This window comes from Ursus americanus, chromosome 19, assembly GCF_024610735.1.
Source record: "Ursus americanus isolate L20-20 chromosome 19, mUrsAme1.1.p, whole genome shotgun sequence".
In the NCBI taxonomy this organism is placed as follows: domain Eukaryota; kingdom Metazoa; phylum Chordata; class Mammalia; order Carnivora; family Ursidae; genus Ursus; species Ursus americanus.
The window spans coordinates 45,672,539-45,698,359 of record NC_142145.1 but is presented as its reverse complement, the minus strand read 5'-3'; the positions used below and the strand labels follow the sequence as shown (position 1 = coordinate 45,698,359).

Sequence of the window (25,821 nt, the reverse complement as noted above, 5' to 3'; positions counted from 1 at the left end):
CGGCTCACAGAACTCAGAGAAACATTTTATTTACTAGATTACTAGTTTATTATAAAAGGATCGAACTCAGAATCAGCAGGATGAAAGAGATGCCTCGGGCGAGGTATGTGGGGAAGGACAGGGGCTTCCCTGCTCTCTTGGGGTGCACCACTCTCCCCAAACTTTCCCGTGCTCACCCACCCCGGAGCTCTCTGAACTCGGTCCGTTTGGGTTTTTATTGCAGCTGTAGGACACAGGCTTCATTGATTAAATCATTGGCCATCGGTGATTGATCCAACCTCCAGCCCCTTTGCCCTCTAGGAAGGCCAGGGGGCGGGACTGAAAGTTCCAACGCTATAATCACTGGGGTTGGTTGCTCCCACAGCCAGCCCCCACCCTTCGGTGGCCTAGGGGCTTTCCGAGAAACCTCATTCTTATAACAAAAGGCGCATTTAGCACTCTTATCTTTTAGGAAATTCCAAGGGTTCTAGGAGCTGTGTGCCAGAAATGGATCAAGACTAAATACATATTTCTTATAAACGACAATACCATAGGACCCCTCCTTGTCTTCTGGGATTTCAGATTCTTCGTGGGGGTCACAGGCGCGACTAAAGAATCAGCATGCATCCTGGTCAATATAACCACCATGGAGGTGCTGCCGGCTGGCCGGGTCTGGGGACCCAGGAGGGGTCTTGCAGGAGCAGCCAAGACGGTCCTTGGCCTTGAGTAGGATGGAATCAAACTCGAGCCAGCAGGAAGTGAGAGTAGAGTTTACTGAAGATACAGAGCGAGCAGATACAGACGGAGTGTCTGGGAAACTGGGAAAGGAGCGTGAGTCTCATCTCTGTGCAGGGTCTGGGGTTTTTACTGAGGATGGTGGTCTGGTGTACCTGTCCTCTCAGGGTTCCAGGAACTGGTCAGAACAAAGATGAATGTCCAGGTGTTATTCTTTGGAGCCAGGGGGCCTTGGCGCCGAGATGTCTAGTGCTGGTGGTCTGGAATATGCCTATATAGGCTTGTCTGGTCATTCTCTTCTGGGCCTTCCTTAGATGTTATCTATTCTAGAGAAATCATGAACTCCTTGTCCCTAGAAAGGACGTACACTATTTGCATTCTGAGGCATGTGTAGAGTGGGGTGGGAGTGCAGGTTCTAGCAAGAATAGAAGCACGAAAACGAGCAGAATGCACATTTTTTATGGAGTCCTTCAGTTTCCCTATCACAGAGGGAGGTATCCTCTTTGCTTGGTACATTTCGGGAAGATTTCACAAGGGAGCAGCCTTTCCATTAATCTTTCAAAGATGAATAGGTTGTTGGGCCAGTTCTAGGCCCTGTTTATAGTGTGACCAACTGTCCTGGTTTGCCCAGGACCAGGGTGTTTTCTGGGATGTAGGATTTTCATTAGTGAAGCCAGGCTGGTCGCCAACAAACCGGAATGGTTAGTGATCTCTACCAGTCCCTCGTGATCATGTCTGGATCTTAGAGTCTTGTTTTCTCTTACCAGTTTTCTGAGACCTGTAGTCTGTGGCTGGGACCCTGATGTCAAATTCTAGAACATGGAGGGTCTCCCTGCCTAGAGTAACTCTGGCTGTCAGAGTCTCCACCTTTTTATTCTACTCTTTGGTGTTGGGACCTTTCTTGATTACCTTCTCCTGGATGAGTCTGTCTTTAGGTCAGTGTTTCCCAAAATTTGTCCTTGAATCCATGTGGTCAGAAGGAGGACCCATGCTTGGGGCTTAATGCCATCTTGAAATTCTTAATAATTGTATGTTTGAGTTTGTGTTTTGTAATTGAAGTCCAGTGGGACAATGGAGCATATGCCAGCTCATGAGTCATCCTCCTCCCCAGACAGGTTCTCGGCCATCTGCTCCCCTAAGCCCTGGTGCCTCAATCCGTCCATCCTCCACTTCCTCCCTATCTCCACCCTGCCGTCCTTGGCCCCTGGCTGGGCTCTGAGAGCAGGTGCATGGAGTTTTGGCTGCACGCACACCATGCTGAGGAGGGGCATGGTGGCGCCGCCCGCGTCTCAAGCTCGTGGAGCCGTGCGCAGCCTGACAAGAATGAGCCTCTCGCTTATCCCGCATCCAGCGACCAGGCATTTCTGTGTGGAGCTTCCAACCCTCAGGAGACGCCTGTCTGTGTGGGTTGAGGTGGTGGGTCCATAGGAAGGGGAGATGGACCTCTTGCCCCGGGTCGGGGCGCAGCGTGGTGTGTTGTATGAACCCAGCAGCTTTAGGGGGGAGGGTCCTGGCATGTAGAAGCTGGCGACAGGCCATAGTCCCCTGGTGCCGGTGAGCGTCTGCACTCACCCACTGAGAGTCCTCTGGCCCAAGAGAGTACAACATTAAGTAGCAAATAAAAAACATCATGATTGGCCAAGAAAGAAACTATGGAAGGGAGGGAAAAAGTGTATTTTATACAAGGGTCCCTGGGTTTTCATTTTGCTCTAAGCTCTGCAAATTTAGTTGTCCCTGTGTCTAGACCTCCCTATAGAATTTGAATTTCTAGAACGTAGCCTGGGAATCTGCATTTCAACATGCTCCCCAGCTGCTTCGAATGTACCCCTAAGTTTGAGAGCGCTGCAGGGTCCTTCTGTGCCCTAGCTTGGCTGAGTGTGCAGAGTCGAATACATCTCTCTGCCTCAGTTGTGCTCCGTGCCCACCACGGGTAGTGTGGGTGAAAAAACAGAAGTCAACTCCTCTGAAATTTCAACTTTTACCATTGATTTCCAATTTAGCAGGGGCAGTGGGACCACACTGGGATGAAATGGGGTCCTCTAAGCATCAGCACCTCTGCATTTCTAGCTCACCAGGATTCCAGGTTCTCTTGCCAGGCTCAAAGTAGGGCGCACTTGGTCATGTCTTTGGGTCCTGGGGCCTGATTTTGTGTATAATACCCCACATTCCCTTCCCGCCTCAGTGATGTTTCCCGAGAGCAGGTGTTCCATCGGTTCGTGGCGGTGTGTTAGGAGGACACAGAGCAGAGCCCACCGTCAATAGACACGTAGCGTGAGTGAGATCTAAACAGATTTAATCCCTAAGATTTTGTGCTAATTGGTAACTGCAATGCAGCCTGTGTATCCTAATTAGACACAGACTCCATTCTAACGAGTATGGCCCTGTGCTGTCTTCCATATTCCTGCCCTTTATGTTGGGAGAGTTCATTGATACCGTACGTGTATCTATTTCCTTGCTTCTGACCACTATGGGGTTGGTATCTGTGTGGTCGTTGGTGACATGATCTTTCACATTGGTTTATTTAATGGAATATTGCCTTGGGAGAGGTCATGTGTAGGTATAAATGAGGTATGTGCCAAAAGTTGCATCAGATATTTAGAACTTCTATTGCATTTTTTCCCTGGAAAAATGTTACAGAAACAAGCTGTCTTAAAAACCCGTTTAGTAGCTTGTGAAGCTGTAACAGCCATCACAAGCCACATTTGCAGGATGGAATGGCATAAACATTATGGTAGAATCCTGCCTTTCTGTGTAGTTTTTGGGGTATGAGGTCAAAGGGTGCCCTGTCCTGGGGAGAGGCTTCGGGAAGGACGACAAGGAAGTAAGGGGATGGGGGAGGATAGAGATGGGTCTAAGGGAAGTGAGAGAGGGGGTGGGTCATTGTGTGGAGGTTGGATGATGGAATTGGGGCTCCTCCCACCCTCCAACCCCAGACCCACCTTTCTAGAATGCCTAGCCACTCGTCTCATCTACCATCTTCAGTCCCAGACCTCATTCCCGCAAGGTGGCGGATGGCGTTTAGTGGGAAGGCTCCCATGGGCGTGGAAGGTGTCCCCCTCCCCCACCACAGTCCCCTCTCTGCCAGCCAGCATGCTGGGATGTTGCTGCTTCCACCTCCACCTGGAGCCTCTTAGCTTGGGGCCACTGCCCTCAGTTTCTCAGTTTAACCCGCATCTGCCGTCGTCGTGGCTGTGTCTGGTCGCCCTGCGCACTCCCCTCCGGTTCCACGCCACATCCTGTCTGGGGCAGCCTCGAATCCCTGCTCAAATCCCCAACGGTGTCCTGCTGGGGCTGGATTTCAGGAAACTGACCCCAGGCCACCTGACTCTGGCAGATGCTGAGATGTGCGCAGAACCCACTTGTCCTGATGGCCATCAGGCGTGGAGCCCGTCCACACTGCACCTGCTGCCCACCACCTCCCTTCCCCCCCGTCTGACCCTTCAGACCCAGGCCTCCCTCCGCTCTACGGCTTCCATACATTTGTCTGGTTATGAAGGTGCCTGCTAGGGTCTGCCAGAGCCAGGGCATTTAAGTGGGTGCATTTGGGACACTAGAGACCATCTCACGTCCAGATCGGAGAGCTCATTCTGGAGGCACCTTTTCCTGATGGTGAAAGAGACTTTGAGCTGTCCTGCTTGATGCCAAGTGCGTGCAATCCTTGGGCTTTGGCCGCCTCCCAGCCTCGCCCTCATCCAGGCACCGTGGGCGCTGCCCTGGCCTGTGGCTACAGGTAGCCTGAGAATTCCTGCGGCAGCCCCTGAGGGGGCAGGATGGTCAGGCCTGTTGTATCCATGAGGCCAGGAGCACTCGAGCTATGAATATTTATGTAATGGTCCCGTGAGGAGTGTTTTAAAGGAAAAGCACGGTGCTCCAGAAACCACAGAATACAGAGGACTAACCAGAGAGAAGGCTTCGCTGAGCCCCACGGATTAGACAGGAGTCATCACGCTCAGGGGCTGGGATGAGGCTTCCCTGGGTCCTGTGGACTTGAGAAGGATGTAAGGTGTTTCAGGAGGAGATGAAGCAGACAGCTGTCGTGTGGGTCCAAAGCTTCTGTGATCATCTGGGTGAAAGAGAAATCAGGAGTCATGGTGTAAGGTGGGGAGGGCGAGGTGAGGAAAGGCTGAGAACTGAACTCTGGGTGAACTGGGGGACGGGCCAGTGCACACTCTTGGAAGAAGGGCGTCTGTGGGGGGAGGAGAAGTTTGGATGGGAGGAGAGGCTCTTTTTGTCTTCAGGATGGAGGGGACTTTCAAAGCTGATGGGAAGGATCCAACAGAAGGCAGGAGGGGACCCAGAGTGCCGAGGGAGGGGTTGGCTTTTGACAGGAAGAGGTTCCTCGCTCCATCAGTCCAGGGGAAAAAGGAGAGGATGTGCAGTTTGGCTCTTAGATCTGCAAAGGGAAGGAAAGGCCGTTCCTTTCTGGTAGTTCTCATTTTCCCTGCGAAAGGGAGTCACCTCTGAGGGTGGCAGGGGCAGAGGCGGGGTAGTGGGAGGGGGTTTGAGGAGCATGGAGAATCAGGCTCAGAAAAAGGCCGGAAGCAAAGGTTGTGCACGGTCCAAACCACAGGCTGGTCTGCAAGGACATGGCTGCGGCTGATCACCACTGGCTGCAGCAGGAACTGGCGACACCGTCGGCCCTGAGCCTGGACTCTGGACTCAGTACACCCCTGCTGGGGTCAGCTGCCGTCCCTGGAAGCCAGATGCTGCTGCCATCTTTGTTGCTTCTAGGAAGAATTCTTCACTGTCTGTGTCCCACCTTTTTGTAGCACTTGCCCTGGAAGCAAATACCCGATTTGCTGGGCCCAGGTCATGCGCTCATGTTGCCTCACCTGCTGCGGGAGCCAGGAAGCTGGCATTTTCAGCTTCTAAAGTTGGAAGGAGCATTCTGTTCCCAGCAAGATTGGTAAGGTGGGACAGGCATTCGGGCCCTCGAAAGTTCAATAAACAAAAGACAAACGCCTCCGACACGGCCCCCTGTCCCGTCATACTCCGGATGGATGGCAGATCCAAACACGGGGAGACCAGCTCCTCACCCGGAGCTGCCCGTGATCGTCCTCAGGTTGGAGCTGTCGCTGCTGCCGATGCATGGTCTCTCTCCTTCTCTGGGTGTGTTCCTGTGACAACCAATTAAACGTCTCCTTAAATTTTCCGAACACCCCAGCTGGTGGGAGCGCCCCCTTGGAGACCCACACTAGAGGATTTAGTGCTCAGGAGGGAAAGCCCACGTTTGGCCAAAGGATAAATTCCAAGAATATTTAATATGTAGCCCAGCTGATCTGAAATGACACAGCTCAAAGTTCATTATAAAAAAAAAAGAATATGCTAATAAAATTTAAGTGGCCATGATTATGCCCTACAGACATGCACAGCTGTTGTTGAAAAGGTCTCTGAAGTGCCCCGTCATTAGTGAGGGCGCTGGATACTCAGCGAAAAGGATCATTTTAGCCTTAGGTAAAACTCAGATTCAACCATGGTTGGTGAACTTAAGAAAGAGGTAACAGAAGAAAAAGGAAAACAGATATTCCAATTAAAGTAAGAGAGGACTCATGAATCCGGGCCAGAAATATAACTGTCGGTAGAAAGCTATTGGTCAAGAGGAGTCTGGGACATCATGGAGGGTATGGTCTTACTGATGAGAATGGCAGTCACATCATCTGGAATCTGATTTAGGACAAATCACCATCGCTGAGAAATACTTTGTTGAAGCCTGGTGTAAGCCATTCACAGAAATCAATCTAGTTCTAGGAATCATTGAGTTGAAAAAATGTTAAATAGATTCAAGGAGGACTTAGATAACATAGTGGTTGGTTCTTAAAGTTGAGTTAGTGAAGCCGCTTTGCCTCAAGAGAACATGACTGTATAATTTCCCTTGTTCTGAAGTATGTCAGACACATTCTTAGGCTGCTTGTCAGTTTGGTGAGTGAACCGAATGTCATAGGCAATTTTCTTACACATTAGCAAAAAAACCGTGAATGAGAAAAAGTAAGTGTTACAGGGAGAATCAGGGCATAGACAAAAAAATTCTCAGAGCAACCAGGATAAAATATAAGACTTCGTTAGGAAATTAGACTCAGAGTTCTTGGATTCCAGTGGGCTTTAGCTTATTTCAAAACCATCACCGAATCTATTCATGAATTGTTAATTGTAGGTGAAATGCTCTTGAGTAACATACGCTAGTCTCAAATCCTGCACTTTGAGTCTTCTTAGGGAATAATGATTAAAGTCCACCAGGACCAAAGATCACACCCTATTTCTTTAATCAGTTTTTCCTCCAGAGTTAAGAATTCATCGATAATAAAATATAGATGCAAGTGTTTCACCTTTTCTCTGTCTTTCAATTTTCTTTTTCTTGAAATCTTCCATTAAAAAACATTGTGGACTTGTCGTCTTCCAAGCTATTGGAGTGATCCAAATCTTTAGACTCATTTTTGCCTTAGGGTTTTTATTTCTCAGGCTATTGTAGTTATTTTTAATGAGGAAGCGAGAGACTAATTTCTCCTCTCCTTTCCACTTTCTACCCTAATCTTTTCCTCCTGCTGACTGGAATCTCAATTCCTTTAAAGGAACCTAGGGAGTGGCGTTGGGATTTAAATCCTGGGCCGGCTGTCATTGGAATAAAGAGTGGAAGTCTGTGCTACTCCCAGGCAGGGGAGGTGGACCTGTGAGAGAAAGTTCTTGACAAAACACCAAGGCAACATAATGGCCAGAACTTGTCAGCAATGCAGTGGGTTTCCTCTCAAAAAGAGATTCTTGTGTGAATGTTCTTAACCTGGGTGAAGGTTGACCTAGGGACCTCTTGAGTCCCTTCCTGTAAGTTGCTGGAATGATCCATCTTCCCTCCTCACAGGTGAGCAGGTGCTTCTGGGAGATAGTAAGAGACAGTGAGGGACAAAGTGACTTTCCTCCTGAGCATAGTCTTTTTGATGGAGCCAGGGACTGGGTTTTTCAGCCCAGGGTGATGATAAACCTGTAAGAGAGAAGTGCCTCTGCTACGCCATTGGCAGGTGTGCTCTATGGACCAGGATTAAAAGGGTCCTTTTTCAGGCCAGCTGAGTTGTATTTTCATCACTGCACCTTGATTGTTTTATGGGGATTGTGTTTCATTTTGTAAAAAGTTTTCAAACAAGGTTACTAAAATAGAGTCTAGTTTCACTCGCTCTGCATTTTTCCTTCTCAGTTAAAATTTTTGCTATAAGATTAGCTCCTTAGGAAGTTTTTCAGGTGGGCACCAGGCACAGAAGAAGTTTAATTGTTTGGTTCCATATTTGGGGACTTATTGTTCATAACCTGTATTTGTATTTTTACATGGACAGTGGGAATGTTTATAATTTAGTTAAGAAAAAGAAATGTTTCGGAGTGCCTCTCCACAGGTTACTAATTAATGACCGAGGAAAAAGGTAGCTTAATAATGGGAAAATCTGGTGGACCACTTTTTAGGCATAGGATCAAACTTGGCATCACTGATAATAAGACCGCCTGGCATCTTGTGCCCCCCGGCATGATGCCATGGGACGAAGGGGTCACACAGGAAGTAATCTTGCCAAAATGCTTATTCTGAATCGGATCATGAGAAAATTATCAGACAAATTCAGATTGTGGAACATTCTGTGATAGAAAGGACTTGGACTCTTCTAAATGTCAATATCAGGAAAGCCAAAATCCATGGGGGGACTGATCTAGGTTATGAGACAAAAGACTTGACAAATAAATGCTTCATGTAATCCTGGATTGGAACCCAAAGGGAGTTATTAGGAGAATCAAGGAAATTTGAATATGCACAGTGTGTTCGATAAGATTTTTGTACAAATGATAAAATTCCTTAGTCTTCAAAATGTTGAGTTTCTGTAGAAAAGCCCATGCTCTTGGGTTGTACCTGCTGAAATATTTAGCATTGAAGCATAGTGATGTCTGAAACTTACTTTCTTATTTATTTATTTATTTATTTATTTATTGTTTATTTATTTTTTATTATGTTATGTTAGTCACCATACAGTATGAAACTCACTTTCAAAAACACAAAAAAACGTGTGTGTGTGTGTGTGTGTGTGTGTGCACGTGCGTGTGCATGCAGAGACAGTATGTTAACATTTGGTGAATTTAATGATATTCAGTGTACTGCTGTTTGAGCTTTCCTGGAGGTTTGAAAATCATGCAAAATAAAACATCAGAAAAACTAAATTAGGAAATGCCACTTTGGGGAACAATATGCTTATCAAAGTATAAAGCTAATAGCAGACTAATCTCACATCATAAACTTAAGACTTTTTTGGTGGAGGGTGTATTATTTAGTTGAGTGAGAAGCTCCTTCCGGATGTGACTTTAAATACATTTGCATAACGTTTTGCAATTTCACGTGCCCCATGTATTAATTTCATCTCCATCCAACAACATTTATTTAGCACCTACTCTGAGGATGCAGGAATGATTAAGATACAAATACGGGAACGACAGATGGAAATGAGTAGGTGCCACAGAACATGCCAGGTGCTCGTTTAGAAGGAGAATATAAACTTTGTATGATGTGGATGCTATTGCTCCTTATTTACGTAACAAATATTTTTATGCTTCTTTTATGTTATTATTTTATGGGCAAGGAAATACAATCTGAGAGTGGTTCAGTGAGATGCTTAGAGTCACGTGCCCAGTGGGTGGCAGGGCAAGGATTCACTACCGGGGGTTGGTTCTCCTACAGCCTTAGAAGTCCCCCACTAAGCTTGGGCACCAGACAGGACCACTTGGGGGTTCACCTCTGCCTCCTGAACTGGGAGGCAACAACACAACTTTAATATTCATCCATCCATCCACCCATCCATCCATCCATCCATCCATCCATGCATCCATCCATGCATCCATCCATCCATCCATGCATCCATCCATGCATCCATCCTTCCATCCATCCATCCATCCATCCATGCATCCATCCATCCATCCATCCATCCATCCATGCATCCATCCATCCATCCATCCATGCATGCATCCACCCACCCATCCATCCATCCATCCATCCACCCATCCATCCATCCATCCATCCATGCATCCATCCATCCATGACATTTACCGAACGTGTACTATGCCCTGAAGTGATGGGCTGGAATTTCAGAGGGTTTAGAGTGGTGAGCATTGGCAGAGGCGCAAGGGTTAGATGATGCCATCTCATCTGCTCACCTTGAAGGCTTTTGAAGTCAAAGTACCTCACACTCCACCTATTATAATTATTATCTGCTTCTTAAAACATTATTTAAAAGATTACTTTGTATAACTACCTGAATGATCATGAACAAAGTTCAAGTCATCTTCAGCTCAGTCTAAAAGCATGTGGAGAGAAGATGACAACTTAGCCCTTCCTGGGCATTTCTTCCTCCTTATCTTTGACTCCCAAATGTTATTTCTCTGAAAATGCACAACTCTGCCTTTGCTTTTCTGCTGCTAGTGATTCCATGGTCTGGCGCTTTCTAGCCTCCTGGAGGGCCCTCGTTTAGATTGGTGAATCTCATGTGTCATTCCCGAGTGCTCTGAAGAATTTTGAGTGATCCAAGAGCAAACATAAGTAACTGATAATGGGAGTTTAATGGAAGGAGCTGTTTAAGAGGCACATTATTTTAAATGATCAAGTGGAAAAGAATAAATTCATACCTGTTGGTTTGACTGGCACGAGCTGAGCTGCAAATCCACTTTGAGGACCACTCACTCTGCCTTGCAGTGACATTTTGAATCTGCAGGTCTCAGCTGGAGTACTTGGCAAGAATCGACCGCAAGTTACACAGCAGTGGTGACGATGGAGAAACTGTAGGGTCCGGAGTCAGAAGAAAGGAAGTGCACCCTAGCAATAGTCAGGGCGCTAAGATGTGTGTTGAGGAACATCAGAAACAAGGTCCCAAGAGGAAAAGGAGGGAAGCATTTTGAAGTGGAATGTCCCATCCCGTGGGCATTGGAAGATGAGTTGGTGGAATCAGTAGACTTATTAAATTAGGCCGGGTGGCGGGCTTTCATAGGTGGTTGGAAGGGGGGCACGATGACCTATGTCTGCCCCTGCTCCTAGATTTGGGATTTTTAACTGCTGTGCCTCAAAGGAATCACATATTACCTTGGAACAGGATGAAGTGAAACAAAAAGAATATCCCTTCTGAGCTCAATACTCCTCAAGATGTGCTATAACATAGCTCCCCCTCTCCAGGCTCCCTGTAATGCAATCTGAGTATATTTAGAAGTAACGGTGTTTGGAAGTTTTCTGACAATTTATTTCCCCTAGGATAAAACAGGTCAAATATTAAGTATCTCTTAGGTTCTGTGGCCTAGCTAACGATCTGTGAGTAGAACACACATAGGCTCAGGATTTTATGCCTAGAATACTCGGACATGTTACTTAACCTCTTGAGAGAGGATGTTCATGAGGTGCCTAACAGAACCTAGAACATAGTAACCATTAGATCATAAACTATCAAGTAAATAGGATTTTTGGGGTATGTGTGTGTGTGTTATGGTTGTAGAATTTTGATGAAAGAGGTTAAGACTGCTTTGATTCCTGTATCCAAAAATATTTCCTTTATATTCTGTCTTACTCATATCTAAAGATGGTCTTACTTTGATGTGGTCTGAGACAGATATGCAAACAGTTTTCAGGGAAATACCTTTGTTCTGATTTTTCCAGACTTGGAGCTCTGGGATTTCCTGTGAATCCCTTCACTATGTGATAACGGAGTGTGTCTTTTGGAGATTATTTCTCTTGCCTGTAGGTATTGCCTTGTGGTTTTCAGGGTACCCTACAATTCGTTTTCTCCATGAGGTTGGATCATTTTTTCCAAGGATTGGGAAACAGTCTGGGAACATTAATCTGAGCCCAGGGACGCAGTTTTTTTTCAAGATTAAAGAGCAAATGTTTGACTGGGATAGAACTGGCTGAACTTAGGGTTTTCAGTAATTGGTGTGACCATTCTTCCTTCTGCAGAGAATAAGCCAAGGGGCTTCTTAGAGCAAAGAGTAACCTCTGTGACCAAGAGCACTGGTTCTCAAAGTGTGGTTGAGAACCCATTGAGGTCCCCAAGACCTTTCAAGAGGACTGCAAGCTTTGAGATCCTCCTTTTCCCCAAATAGATCTATGTGATGCCAGATTTTCTTTAAATACGTCAACCAAAACTATATGTCACAACAAATTATAAGCAGAAGCAGATAGAAGAATCCATCTGTCTTCTATCAATGCACACATTTAAAGAAACTTTAAAAATGTAAAGTCAAGTCACTATTCTCTGTACAATTTTTAAGTTTTGGAAAATAAAGTATTTTTTTCACAAAAATATGGTGTTTATGTTAACTTGTAGTGGGTTTATTATTATTTTAAGTGAATTAATGATACATATATTTTAAATTTCTCAGCCTTTATATTTAATATGGGTACATACTAACAGATATAATCCACATAAACAAAAGCTTTTAGAGGTTCTCAGTAACTATTGAAAGTGTGAAGCGGTCCTGAGACTAAAATTTGAGAATCATTGTCCCAGAGATTTTGGCTTCTAGTACCAGGTTTGGAACATTTACAAGTAACTACTAGTTCTCAGATTTTTTTTTTTTTTAAATATATGACTCTTACCATATTATGGTATGTAAAAAATATGAAGAGGAATCTCCCTTATTTTTTCCCCAAGAAATGAAAGGATCTCACAGATTCTGAGTCCTGCCCCTCTCTCTAACTAGATGCTCATCGTTCAAATGGCTCTCCTGGGCTAGTTAATAGCTTGGGGGAGTCCTCTTCTGAAAGTCACTATTGGATCTGTTACCTGGGGTCAGGGAATGTGGGAGGTGGAGAGCATGTGGGGGGTAGAGATAATCCTCACTCATTAACACATTAACATATTTAACACCTGTATTTGTTGTCACACCAGGACCTTTGGGAAATATATAGACTCTCAGGGTTCAAAACCCAAGCCAGATAAGTTTGGGGGGAAGGGGTAGGAGTAGACCTGCAAGGGCTCCTGGGGTCCACTGTGGAGACATGCTGGGACTCATGAATGGGAGGGCGAAGAAAGGACCAAAGTCTCCCCTTGTCTCTTCCATACTTCTGCACTGTCCTGGTCATGGGCAAAAGAGTGATGAGGATGGACAAGAAAATTTTAAAAAAGGGAGAATAATCAGGATAAAAGGAGACAGTGGAGATGGTGCCGGGGAAGGAAGTGCTATCACTCTACCAAACAGCTGCTCTGCCCTCAGTTCTGCAGCTGTGAGCTCTCTAAGACCTCGAACCAATCAAAGGCCATGACACTCCCAGGAAACTCGCTTGGCTCTTGGTCCTGGGAAGGCTTAGCACTTGATGGTTATTGCTTGAAATTAGATTTCTCAAAGGTTCAGACTTCAAGCTGTTCTGTAGGTTGGTTAAAAATCAAGGGTAAATGATTAAGGTGTGACAAAGATTAATGAATAGATCTGAAGGAGAAAGAAAAGTGATTATTTGGTTTTGAACATGGTAAGCTTGAAAGTCTGCACCCAGATAGAGTTGTCCAATAGGCAGTTAGAAATAGAATCTGGATCTTGGGGGAGGGGGTGGCTAGATGCTTGTTGCCTTCAGAGCAGCATCATATAAAGCTGGTCAAGATTGCGGATAGACAAGGTGACTTTAATAACTGTATCTCCTTTGCCTTACCAGCTTTTCCATGTGGCCTATCTTATCATCAAATTTGCAAATTCCCCTCGCCCTGACCTTTGGGTCTTGGAAAGATCTGTAGACTTTGGAAGCACCTACTCACCGTGGCAATATTTTGCTCGTAAGTAATCTTGCTTACCATGTTACGCAGGGCTTTAATTATTTGCAACAGATCAACACTGGATTTAACTGGAAAATGAGTCTCTCAGTTTGGCTAATTAAGGACTGGCCAATTTTTACCCTATAGGTTGTTCTCGGAACATCCCTATTTCTCAAGCGTGTGTGCGTTAATTCCAAGGATACACATGCGGAACTGAGGTTGAAATGCCTTTCATGATAACGGGTTTTGCTGCTATTTAGGAAGAAGCGGTGTACTCACAACGGGGCCATAGCTCCAGTCCTTTACCTTTCGTGTAGAATTAGGGACTAAGTTCCAGCTTTACGGACCCTGCATTTTACATTATTTACCTTGACCCTGTCATCTTCAACTAATGAAGAATGTCAGTGTCTCTGAACCGTGTGATGACCTGAGGCAATGAGAATTTTGCTTTCAAAGGCCCTGGGCTTTCCACGAATGCTCCTTAGAGGGTAAACTTGCCTAGTGAGGGGTGAGGAGTCAGACCCACATCTCCAAACATTGCTATTGAAAGTAAGTGGCCTAAAATGGCTTGGTATTTTCTTTCATGAATTAAAACTTCATTCTAAGCTTTTGTCTAAAAATCTTAAATGCTTCTCTGTTCTTTCCTTCTGACGTATTTTCTTAGGAAACATAAGATTCCTTAAAAGATTTATGACAAGATGATAATGTTTTACTTTATAGTATTAAAATGTTTTCTTCCTAGACTCTAAAGTAGATTGTTTGGAACAGTTTGGGCAGGAGGCAAATATGGCTATCACCCAAGATGATGATGTACTTTGTACTACTGAATATTCCCGGATTGTACCTTTGGAAAATGGTGAGGTAAGTTGGTATGGGGGGAAGGGAGAAATGAGACTCAGAAATCAACATGAGGACATAAAATTTTGCATAATTGTGAAACTTGCACTTTTAAGATCTAAGATAGATCACGAGAGAAACCAGAACTTGGAACTAACTAGTAAAGGGATCACATCAAAGACTCCCAGAATGAGTTGGGTTGGAAATTCTTTTAAATTTTTAATTAGTTAAAAAAATTAATTAATTAACTGATTAATTATTTTATTTTATTTTTTAAAAATTGAGGCATAATTGACATCAGAAATTCTCTTTGAGGTCTCAACTTCTTTTCTGGAAGCTAGGATTCTGGATTCAGGCTCCACGGCTCTTGAACTGTCTTTTCTGGTGGAATGTTTAGAAAGTGGGTTCTGGTGATTGAGGTGAAGATCCCTCCCACTTCTTCACAAATACGTGTCCCCCATAAGAGTGAGGAGATGAGGGGTAGGTGATAGCACAAATCCCTGGTCCCTCTGGGCTGGGTGGGCATCATCTGTAAGGGAGAAAAGAATTACTGTCCCTTTGGGGTTGCATTTGGTCGTGGTAAAGGCAGCTAGGCTATTGTTATGGGACATGGGAAAACAGAATGGGGAAAATTGGAGAAGAATTCCATGGAAATTGTGAGGCCATCATGAGCATGAAGTGAATTTCCAATGAACTTCTTTAAGGGTGTGTCTCCCTGTTTTAGCTGGAGAGAACGTTCTCGAGCAGCTCTATCCAGTACCTTCCAGCGATTGATGAGTGTCTCTAATTGTTGGCACTCGGACTTCATCACTTAAAGCTTTATTTATTTTTTTTATTTTTTTTTTTAAGATTTTTATTTATTTATTTGACAGAGACAGACAGCCAGCGAGAGAGGGAACACAAGCAGGAGGAGTGGGGGAGGAAGAAGCAGGCTCATAGTGGAGGAGCCTGATGTGGGGCTCGATCCCAGAACGCCGGGATCACGCCCTGAGCCGAAGGCTGATGCTTAACCGCTGTGCCACCCAGGCACCCCCATCACTTAAAGCTTTAAAACAAAGCCTGGGTTTTGTATCGATCTTTTTTGGTCCTCTCCACAGTCAATTCTATATCCAGAGACTTCTTTTCTTCAACCTCATTTCGGTTTTTAGATAACTATAGCTTTGTTTCTTTGATGTAACCAAAGGTTGTTTTCTTATATTTATAGATTTTAACATTGTATTTTCAACATTTCATAGTATTACAACACCGTAACTACACTGATAGAACAAAGGGTTTGAAAATGAAATGATAACATTTTTGGAGAGCCCAGGTCTTATGGACAGATTGCCAGAATTTGGTACTAGGAACGAGAAGGGAATTCAGAACTAGCAATGATATTTTTAGACATAAATAAGATCCAAGACCACCTATAAACATCTAATGGCTCAAAGAAACCAAGTACTTTGGGGCATGTGAGTTATTTTTAGTTACTTGTGGCTATATTTTCATGAAGGGACTTTTTACCCCCTCTGTATGTGTTGTGTGGTTATTTTAGGTTGTGGTGTCCTTGATAAATGGTCGACCAGGTGCAAAAAATTTTACTTTCTCTCACACCCTGAGGGAGTTTACCAAGGCTACAAACATCCGCCTGTGTTTTCTCCGAACTAATACCCTCCTTGGACACCTCATCTCCAAAGCACAGAGAGATCCAACCGTCACTCGGCGGGTGAGTAGTGTTTCTATGTGCCTACAGAGCAGCTTTTGTTCCTTATTTTTGCTTACCAAAGTCATTGCCTTTCAAGTAATCTTTATGGCCAGTAATGGCGTAGGCATAGGAATTGTTCTTGTATGAAATACTGGATATAATTTTGAAGTTTGGTTGCTGAAGAAAAATCATGATATTCAAGGAGGATGAAAGGCAAAGATGTGTTCATCTGCCATGATAACAAATAATCCTCAAGTCTCAGAGGCTTACAAAATAGAGGTTACTTTCTTGCTCACGTCACAGTCCAGTGTGGGTCGGCAGGTGGGATCAGCTCCATGCGGTCATTCAGGGGACCAGGCTCTTTCTGTATCAAGGTGCAGCCATCTTGTGGGACCTCAGAGTCCTCCTCTAGATGCCCTGTACATGGTCAGTAGATGAGGAAAGAGTGAGAGCCTAGAGAAGACCCGCCTGCTCCTGACCACACAAGTCACCTCCATTGGCAGGAACTGGTGGTGTAGTCCCAGGTATGTGCAGTCCCTGGGTAATGTAATGTTGCCTCAGTGGAGGAGACATGGGTACTGATGAGCACCAGTGCCGCTTACTGCACTGGGTGCACATCTATCACTCTCAGTGTCAGGATAGTACCCTGGGGAGAGGGGGAGCCAGCAGAATAAATATCTTGAACTCACTCTTCTCCTACCCTCTGATCTTCTGCTGGTGTCTTCCATTGGCCAAACCTAATGGGAAGCCAGTGGGCAAGAGAATCCTTGTTGGAACCCATAAAGTTCAGCCCCTGAGCAAAGGGCAGAAAGAGAAAGAGCGTCCTGGAGAGTGGACCTAGAAGAGTGAAGGGAAGATGCCCAGTGTACATGATAGAGTTTGGCTTCTTCTGTAGGTGATATCAGAGAGCTGGAAGAGGAAGGCAAGGAGAAAAGTAGGTTTTGCTACAGTTTTGAGGATTTTCCAGAAAGGCCAGTCATCTTGGATGTAGGTGGCTTGTCTTCTGCACTTTCTGTCCCCTTAGCTCTCTCTGAGCTGCTGTAGGTGGTGACTACCTTGGATCCCAGAATGAAATGTGTAGGGGAGAGCTGGGCTTTCTGGTAAACCGTAGCCAGGCTGGGTTTCCATTCCCCGGGTATTTTGGAGCCTTGCCACAAATGTACCTCCCCACCTTTTTTTCCTTTCATGTTTTTTTTGGGGGGGTGGGGTTATAAGATTTGTCCTTTTATGTATGTATATTTTTCACTTAGGTGAACGTAGTCTTCTCTATGAAGTAAGTTTTTATGGGGTTCATCTCACATATAATTGGGAGACCCCTCATCCCAATCTAGGTTGCTTCTTTAAGTGAAGGAACAGCATACCAGCTGTCCTGTCACACCCTCGTGTGGGCTCTGGGTGAAGGCTGAGTGCTTCTCTCTCTTGCTGCTGCTCCTGCCCTTAACACATGCACAGAGAGAAACTTCTGTGGTGATCAGCATGAGAGCTTCTACTGTTAACTTGTCATAGAAAGTCCTCAAATACTGAATTTATCCATATTAAGAAGAGTGGTTGTTGGGTGCCTGGGTGGCTCAGTTGGTTAAGCATCTGCCTTTGGCTCAGGTCATGATCCCAGGGTCCTGGAACCGAACCCTGCATCACTTCCTGCTCAGCAGGAAGTCTGCTCCTCCCTCTCCCTCTGCCCACCCCCCACCCCGCCCCATCTCAGGTTCACTTTCTTTCTCTTTCAAATAAATTGAATGAATGAATGAATGAATGAATAAATAAATAAATAAATAAATAAATAAAATCTTTAACAAGAGGGATTGTTAATGTCTTCAGACTAAGTAAGAAGTTGCCAGGACACTTGGACTAACAGTTTTTAGTGTGGAAATCAGAACAGAACCCTTACGTTGAGTGACTGGAGTGCTTTAAGGGGACTGATTGCGGTGGCAACAACAAAAAGATGCAGATACCTTCCTGTCCTTGTGAGTTCAAAGACTTCCTCGCTGACAGGTCTTCTGACTGGCAGCATGACTTCATGAGAAAGATCCTTCGACAGCCCCCAGATTTCTCTCTGGGTTCTGTGCCTCTCCTGCCGAGTCTGAGAAGTAAGGGAGCGGGTGGACACTGGCACCTGTTGTTGCTAGCGGGGAGGTCTCCCGCGGACTGGACAGGGGCCTGGCGGATGCCGTGGTTTCCCGTATCTGTGGCTGGCTTAGGGACTGCTCCTCAGCTGAGTCCGGAGCTCGCTCTGTCTGGCCCTTCGGAGCGTGAGCTCTGCCGTTGGCCTTATTAACCTTGAGCTAAAAAGGCTTCTACAACTGCGGGTGGGCCCTGCCCATCTAGTACTATCTCTGCTCCGTCCTTGTAAATATTTTCTCCCTTCCTGGAGCCTGCACGAAGTAGGTGCAAAATTTGATATAAAAATTTATTTTTAGTAAATAAATATGTTCGATCTATGAAACCCAGATTCACATTAAAAAAAGTAATCTGAGACTCAATCCTTTTCCAAAAGGCTCTAGGGCATGCCTGTTCCCCTTGGCAATTTCCTTCCATGCATTTAAGTCTTTGACTTTTAAAACATGCACAAATTTGGCAGTATCCTGTTACATTTGATTGAGGAATGCATTTATTTTGTAAGAGAAGTTACATCCAAATTCTGCTCCCTTTTGTATTAAGGTAGGCTCAAGATTACAGGGTGAAAGGGAAGAGGGCCAATATAGGTGTGAGTTACAGACTAGTAAAACAGTTTGTTGCTCTTCAGTAAAACTGACACTGTGTCTTCTGTTATATAGTATTATTACAGCATAAAGGATATCAGCATTGGTGGGCGGTGTGTTTGCAATGGCCATGCCCAAGAGTGCAATGCAAACAATCCTGAAAAATCGTAAGTACACTGTACACATTTTTTAGCCTTGCTGTGAATGAGTCTCATTGTGTCGGTAGACGTTTGCATCCCCTTAAATATTTCTAAATTCTTGCCCTCAATAGGAATGTTTCATTGTCAACAAATAAATGGTGTGTCTATTTCTCCCCTCCTCTGGCCCTGCACTTGCTTCCACAAGCCCCAACCAGCCCGTAGCAGACATGGCTAGTCAATCACAGTGCCCTGGGGATGATCTAGGATGCAGCCACTGAATCCTCTGGGGGTCCCCCCCATCCCCAGACGATGCCCCAGGCATCCATGAATAATTGATTAGAGTTAGCAAGAGAAAAAAAAAAAAACAAACAAACCTTGTTTGTCATCCCTGGTGTAATGAGATCAGCGGGTATACATTTTCAAATATTTTTTTCTTTTATTTCATTGTGATAAAATACACATGATATAAAGTTTACTATCTTAAGCATTTTTAAGTGGTAGTGGTTTAAATTCAGTAGGGTTAAGTACATTCTCATCGTTGTGCAAACAATCTCCAGAAGCCAATTCATCTTGCAGAATTGCAACTCTGTACCTATTAAACAACAGCTCCCCCACTCCTTCCTTCCCCAGCCCCTGGCAACCACCATCCCCTTTTCTGTGTATCGATTTGACTACTCTAGGTATTTCAGATAAACTCTAGGTATTTCAGATAAACTCTAGGTATTTCAGATAAACTCTAGGTATTTCAGATAAGTGGAATCACACAGTATTTGTCTTTTTGCAACTGGTTTCTTTCACTTAACGTCATGTTCTCAGGGTTCATCTATGTTGTAGCATGTGTCAGAATCTCCTTTTTAAAGGCTGAATAATAATTAGTATGTGTATACCATATTTTGCTCATTCATCTGTTGATGGATATTTAGGTTACTGCCACCTTTTGGTTATAGTGAGGATGCTGCTATGAACACAGGTGCACCCATTTTTGTTTTTATTGAGGTCTATTTTACATACAATAAGATGCATGGATACTAACTAGTAAGTGTTCAGCAACTGTATACACTCACGTTATCAACACAAGAGGGATGCTGTTGTGGCTGGAAACGACGGGCTGCTAGACGGAGTAGCAGTTTTCTCTCCATGTTTTGTTTAGAGTCTGCAATTCCCCACGAGCAGCATTTACCAGAGGTGTTTTGCTTTTAATCAGTTGAGGTTTGTACCTTATTAGGCTTCATGCTCAGGCACAGGTGCCAGCCTCCAGCTTCTGTGGTGTGGAGCCCTGTCCCTGACCAGCAGCAATCCCTAGTGTTGCCAGCCCTCCTTCCGAGATCAGGCGGTGCTGAGACAGCAACACGAATCCATCAACTGACCAGCCTTTACTTGGCAAGCACGTGTTCATTGATGATGAATCCATTGCCTCCTGGAGGGTAGAGCCCTAAGACATTAGAAGTCAGATCAGAGAAGTCCTGAGCTGGAGAGAGAGGGGAGAAAAGAGGTTGGTCTAGTGTTCCTTAGCCTGAGACAAAATGGCACCATGCAGGAGAGGAGCTGAAGTCATTGGAGAGGGTCTGAACTTCCTTCCTGGAAGGGCTACCAAGCCCTGTTGACCTTGGCAGACCTGGAAGGGTTCTTTACTGGGCGGCACAGAGTGAGAAACCAAGGTGAGTAGAGAAACTGTTTCCCCTTGCCTCGGTTTACACCAACACAACAGCCTTGCCTCCCACTGCTTGCTGGTTTGCTTCTGCACAGCAGGCTTATTCATGCAAATGCTGAGGAAATCCATACCCATGAATAGGAAAAAAATCTTAAATTTTTAAAAATTAGTTTCAGAGGTAGAATTTAGTGATTCATCAGTTGTGTATAACACCCAGTGCTCATTACATCAAGTGCCCTCCTTAATGCCTGTCACCCAGTTATCCCTTCTCCCTACCCCTCTCTTCTCCAGCAAGCCTCAGTTTGTTTCCTAGAGGTCAGCGTTTTTTATGGTTTGCCTCCCTTTCAATTTTCATCTTATTTTATTTTTTCTTCTTTTCCCCTATGATCCTCTGTATTGTTTCTTAAATTCCACATATGAGTGAAATCATATGGTATTTGTCTTTCTCTGACTGACTTATTTCACTTAGCATAATGCCCTCTAGTTCCAGCCACATCACTGCAAATGGCAAGATTTCCTTTTTGATGGCCGAGTAGTATTCCATTGTGCAGACACGTGCATCTGTGTATATCTGCCACATCTTCTTTATCCATCATCTGTCAATGGACATCTGGGCTCTTTCCATATTTAGGCTACTGTGGACATTGCTGCTGTAAACATTGGGGTGCAGGTGCCCCTTCGACTCACTATGTTTGTATCCTTTGGATAAATACTGAGTAGTGCAATTGCTGGGTCATAGGGTAGCTCTATTTTTAACTTTCTGAGGAACTCCATACTGTTTTCTGAGTGGCTACAGCAGTTTGCATTCCCACCAACAGTGTAGGAGGGTTCCCCTTTCTCTGCATCCTCACCAACATCCACTGTTTCCTGACTTGTTAATTTCAGCCATTCTGACCAGTGTGAGGGGGTATCTCATGGTGGTTTTGATTTGTATTTTCCCGATGCTGAGTGATATTGAGCATTTTTTCATGTGTCTGTTAGCCATTTGTATGTCTTCTTTGGAGAAATGTCTGTTCATGTCTTCTGCCCATTTCTTGAACGGATTTTTTGTGGGGTGTTGAGTTTGATAAGTTCTTTATAGATTTTGGGTAAGATATTTGCAACTATCTTCTCCCATTCTGTAGGTTGCCTTTTAGTTTTGTTGACTGTTTCCTTTGCTGTGCAAAATCTTTTTATTTTGATGAGGTCCCAATAGTTCATTTTTGCTTTTGTTTCTCTTTGGAGAACATGTCTTTGGAGACATGTCTAGCAAGAAGTTGTTGGGCCAAGGTCAAAGGAAAAGATCTTATAACATATTTAAGGCAATGCAGTGACTTAATGGAGGGAGCAAAGACTGGACAATCAGAACATTTAGTTGCTAAGCAAGTAGAATGCATGAAGAGGCAGAAGAGGGCCTGAATTAAGCATGTCTACCATGATGACTTGGTTCATGGAAATGTGGATGGATCACAAATGTAATTCTGAGCTTCCTAGCAGTCAACCCAAAAGGAAACCTGCCTAGTTTCTTCTTTCACTATGATCATAATCTAAAGAATGATCAGTTGTTTAGGAACATGACTGTTGACACTAGGATCAGATAAGAAATTTCTCTGGGAGTGGTGTGGCGTGATCATTACAAAGAGGACTCTCTAGTCAGCAACATCTTCAGTCACATCCTTACAGCAGATGCAAGGCTGAGTTTTCTAGATCAACCATCAGCCTAGGCTGAGAAAGAAGCAGAAAAAGCAATTATTTGTGGGTGACACCAATCGAATTCAGGCTAGTATCTTTATTTTTTCTGCTCTCAATTTTAATCTATGAGAGTAGTTGGACTGTATGTTCTCCAAGCAATATTCCTGAAATAATACTGTCAGTTCAGCTTGTGCATATGCTGTATTGGCAGTGAGCTAAAATACCTCTCTGATAAAAGTCCATTTGGACTCCAGCTGTTCTGTGCTGTTAGTAAAATCTGTCTCCATTTGCTTTAACAAACAGCTGAGCTGGCAGAGGGCTGATACCTTCCCTTTGGAGTGCAGCTGGATGCATGCCATGCCCCACCACCCCCTTAGAAGAGTTGAGAGAATCTCCACAGGCATAGCCTTAGACAACTGTTTTGAATCCTCTTTTAAGCACAAATAAGTGAGAGCTCAGAGCTTGGGAGTTCTAATCCAATGCCGTGGCATCAATTTCATTTTAACCTGAGGTGGTTGTAGTGCAGATGTATAATTCTTTGCAGGCAGATTTTTAGATAGTTAGCCCCCCGCCTTGCTGAGTCGTCTGATTTTGGCTTCGCAAGGAGCTGTTTGTTGCAGCTGGGGCAGCCTCCTGGAGCAGGGTCCTTTGAGATCTTGTTGGGAACTGGCTCTTGGGTTTGGTGAATCTCTGTGCAGGACCCCAGGCTCAGAGCAAGAGACCTGAGCAGATCTTTCTCACAGGACTGCTCCAGAGCTTCGTGAAGATGTGATACTCAAGAGCTCCCAGTAAACTCAGCACTTGCTTGCTCCTGTGTTCGTTTCCTGTTATGGAAGCTGGTAGAGAAGAAAGCTGGAACTTTGGAGTCAAGACAGACTTAGCTTTGAAGTCTGGCTCTTCACTTATCATCACTTGACCTTTGGCAAGTGTTTTAGTATCTTGGAATCAATCTCAGTGTCACCATCTACAAAATAGAGACAATAAGCAGGAGGAGAAGGAGCCTTGAACTAATAACATATGCAAAGTGCTTTGTTCTCATAATTACTCCATGAATGGTGCCTTGGGTAACCACCATGACTGTCAGTTTCTCACACAGGAACAACTGATCTTAATCAAAACTTTTGAATAACTGAGATGTGCTTGGCCACATGCCCAGGTTTCGGTGTGAATGCCAGCACCACACCTGTGGGAAGACGTGCGATCGCTGTTGTGCGGGGTACAACCAGAGGCGCTGGCGACCCGCCACGTGGGAGCAGAGCAATGAGTGTGAAGGTGAGCGCTGGGGGAGGGGCGCCAGGGAGCGAGGCCCCGCCCACTCTTTCCCCTCATTTCTCTCTGATGCTAGGTTTCCCATGTGCTTAGGAAGCGGGTGGGGTCGTGTCCGTCTTAGGGACTCAGGTCTGTCTATTGTTACGAAAACCTCACAACCTGGAGGTAGAAGTGCCCCATTCTAAATTCAGATATGAACGGGAGAATAAAAATAACAGCAGTAATAATCGCTAATATGTATTAAGCATTCACTTAATGCTAGCCTCTGTTTCTACTCGTCTAAAATATCATGTAACCACTATTAAATTGTAAGCCCTTACCGTTTCTTAGAATGTGATACTGGAATCCTAACTTTTGTGAGGACCGAGGTCGGCATAAGGTTTTGAGATTGGTGTCTAAACAGAGGCTGGGAACCTTGACTGGGGGAGGGGGATACTGCAGTAGGATTGGGGAAACAGAGGCTGGGAACCTTGACTGGGGGAGGGGGATACTGCAGTAGGATTGGGGCGGATGCAGGGTGGAGGGGACCAGAGAAGGAAGGAACAAAGATGAGAGGCTGCTTTTAATTATGGTGTAATATAAAGTCAGAAAACTGTTATTTTTAACAAATAAGCCCTAGGACATCCAACTGGAGATTCCCTTGTAAACTGATCTTCGGAAGCCCCATGTTTATTCCAGTTGCTGAAAACACTTTTGTAAGTCTTAGTTATTGGCTTTGGAGACTGTGGCCTATTTTTTTCTGAATATTTTTAGCATCTGGAGAGGGATTTGCTTTTTTTAAAGGACCAAAAGGTATTTGGATTCAAGTTTGTCGAACTAGGTGGGGTAAGAAAGAATCTGTACTTTATACTTTTTGGCCAAATGGTTTTTGTAACTAAGAGATAAGACTGATATGATCTCTGTGACTAGCAAACACTCAGAAGGATTTTTTACTGAGGAGTTCTGAGGGCACTTTGAGCGGTTTTAGTACCGTTGCAAGGTGTCGATGTTGTCCAAGCTGAACGGCTGGGTGTATCTCTAGGTCCAGGGGTGTTAGTTAGCCTATTGGCCGTTCACACTCTATAGTCAAAGCTAACAGGTAGGGTTCTTGCCAGTGACTTCCCCAGCCCTGCCTGACCCTCGAGAACGGTACCAGAAGGAGGGAAAGGTAATAACCAGGAGTTGTTTCTTCCAGTGCTTTCAAGTCCTGGTGTAGCCTATTTTGACTGAATGAGTGTTAACACATGAGCTCCAACAGTAGCAATTTGGTTAGTTTTCCAGGTTACTGGAAGCTTTCGGTGAATGACATGCTTAACTCCAGCACATAGGAAAGTTTTAAAAATTTCCTTTCATAAATGTTCCTTTCATAAGTGTTTAAGCTTTGTAAGCTTGTCAAAGTGATAACAAATTACACACAAAAAACCCCAAACAGCATATGGAAATCAGATCTATTAAGATCCATTCGTTAAGTTCCTTCTCAGTTCCATTTGAATTAGTGCAATTCAAAATGAATGGATTTCTTGAGAAATAACTGATGTAGTTAACATAAATGCCTTACATTTTTTAAAATCATGGCGCCACCGGAGAAATGAAAATAAGGTGCACAGACGGTTACAAACAGGGCGACTTGAAATTCTAACTCACTCTTCCTCCCTAATAGATTTATCTGGAAACCCGATGAAAACATACAAATTACTAGAAAGGCCTGGAAATTTTGATCTACATGGAATGCAGTGAATATATATTCTAAAAGAGAGTAAGAATTTTACGCATGTTAGATCTTTTCCATCTTGGCAATGATGAAAATGCTAGATGGCCTTTAAATTTTGGTTTCAAATTTTAGAAGTTTTAACCATTATTTGTAGATAACTAGGACATTATTAAAAAAATCACTAATAATTTTGCTCCCCGAAGAGAACCACTATTGATATTTTGTTAGGTGTGTTAGTGTTTTCTTCATGCGTACTTTAATATTATTATTTAATATGTTTAGATTATCTAATTACTTACACAATTATACAATTTTATAATCTGCTCTTTTTCACTTGATACTTTTAGATATTTTCCCATTTTATTGAAAACTCTTTGACATCCTTTTTGATGGCCCACAGTGTTGTCATTCTGTGGAATAAAGTGTATCGGGCAAGTGTTTGCTGAGTATTCACTGTGTGCTGGGGATTGGGCTCTATTGTGAACAAAACACAAGCTACCCTTGCCTTCACAGAACTGACAGTCAAGCAAAAGAGGCTGTTGTTTGCTTACCATTTCTCTAGAATTAGACACTAAGATTATTTCGAGTTTATTGCTACTATAAATAGTGCTGAGATGGAAAATGTAGAGTATTGGCTGAGAGAATAGGTTTTGGAGTCAAATACAGGTCAGGATTCTTCTTCTCTTACTGGAGACATACTTTAACCTCTCGAAGCCTCAGCCTCCCCAT

The 25,821-nt window shown here is 44.2% G+C and overlaps 1 protein-coding gene across 5 annotated transcripts in view; it reads left to right on the top strand.

The window, feature by feature from the left end:
- The window catches only part of LAMA3 (laminin subunit alpha 3), a 254,952-nt gene that overhangs the window by 45,053 nt on the left and 184,078 nt on the right, over positions 1 to 25,821 (top strand). For 2 of the 5 annotated variants that reach the window (XM_045781832.2, XM_045781831.2), the window contains exons 3-8: positions 11,366 to 11,446; positions 13,355 to 13,472; positions 14,194 to 14,312; positions 15,823 to 15,993; positions 18,747 to 18,838; positions 23,290 to 23,405. In XM_045781832.2, coding sequence (XP_045637788.2) covers positions 11,366 to 11,446; positions 13,355 to 13,472; positions 14,194 to 14,312; positions 15,823 to 15,993; positions 18,747 to 18,838; positions 23,290 to 23,405 — 697 coding nt within the window. Of the gene's footprint in view, positions 1 to 11,365; positions 11,447 to 13,354; positions 13,473 to 14,193; positions 14,313 to 15,822; positions 15,994 to 18,746; positions 18,839 to 23,217; positions 23,406 to 25,821 lie in introns of those variants that run through there. The other 3 variants (XM_045781833.2, XM_045781834.2, XM_045781837.2) reach the window with 2 other exon arrangements.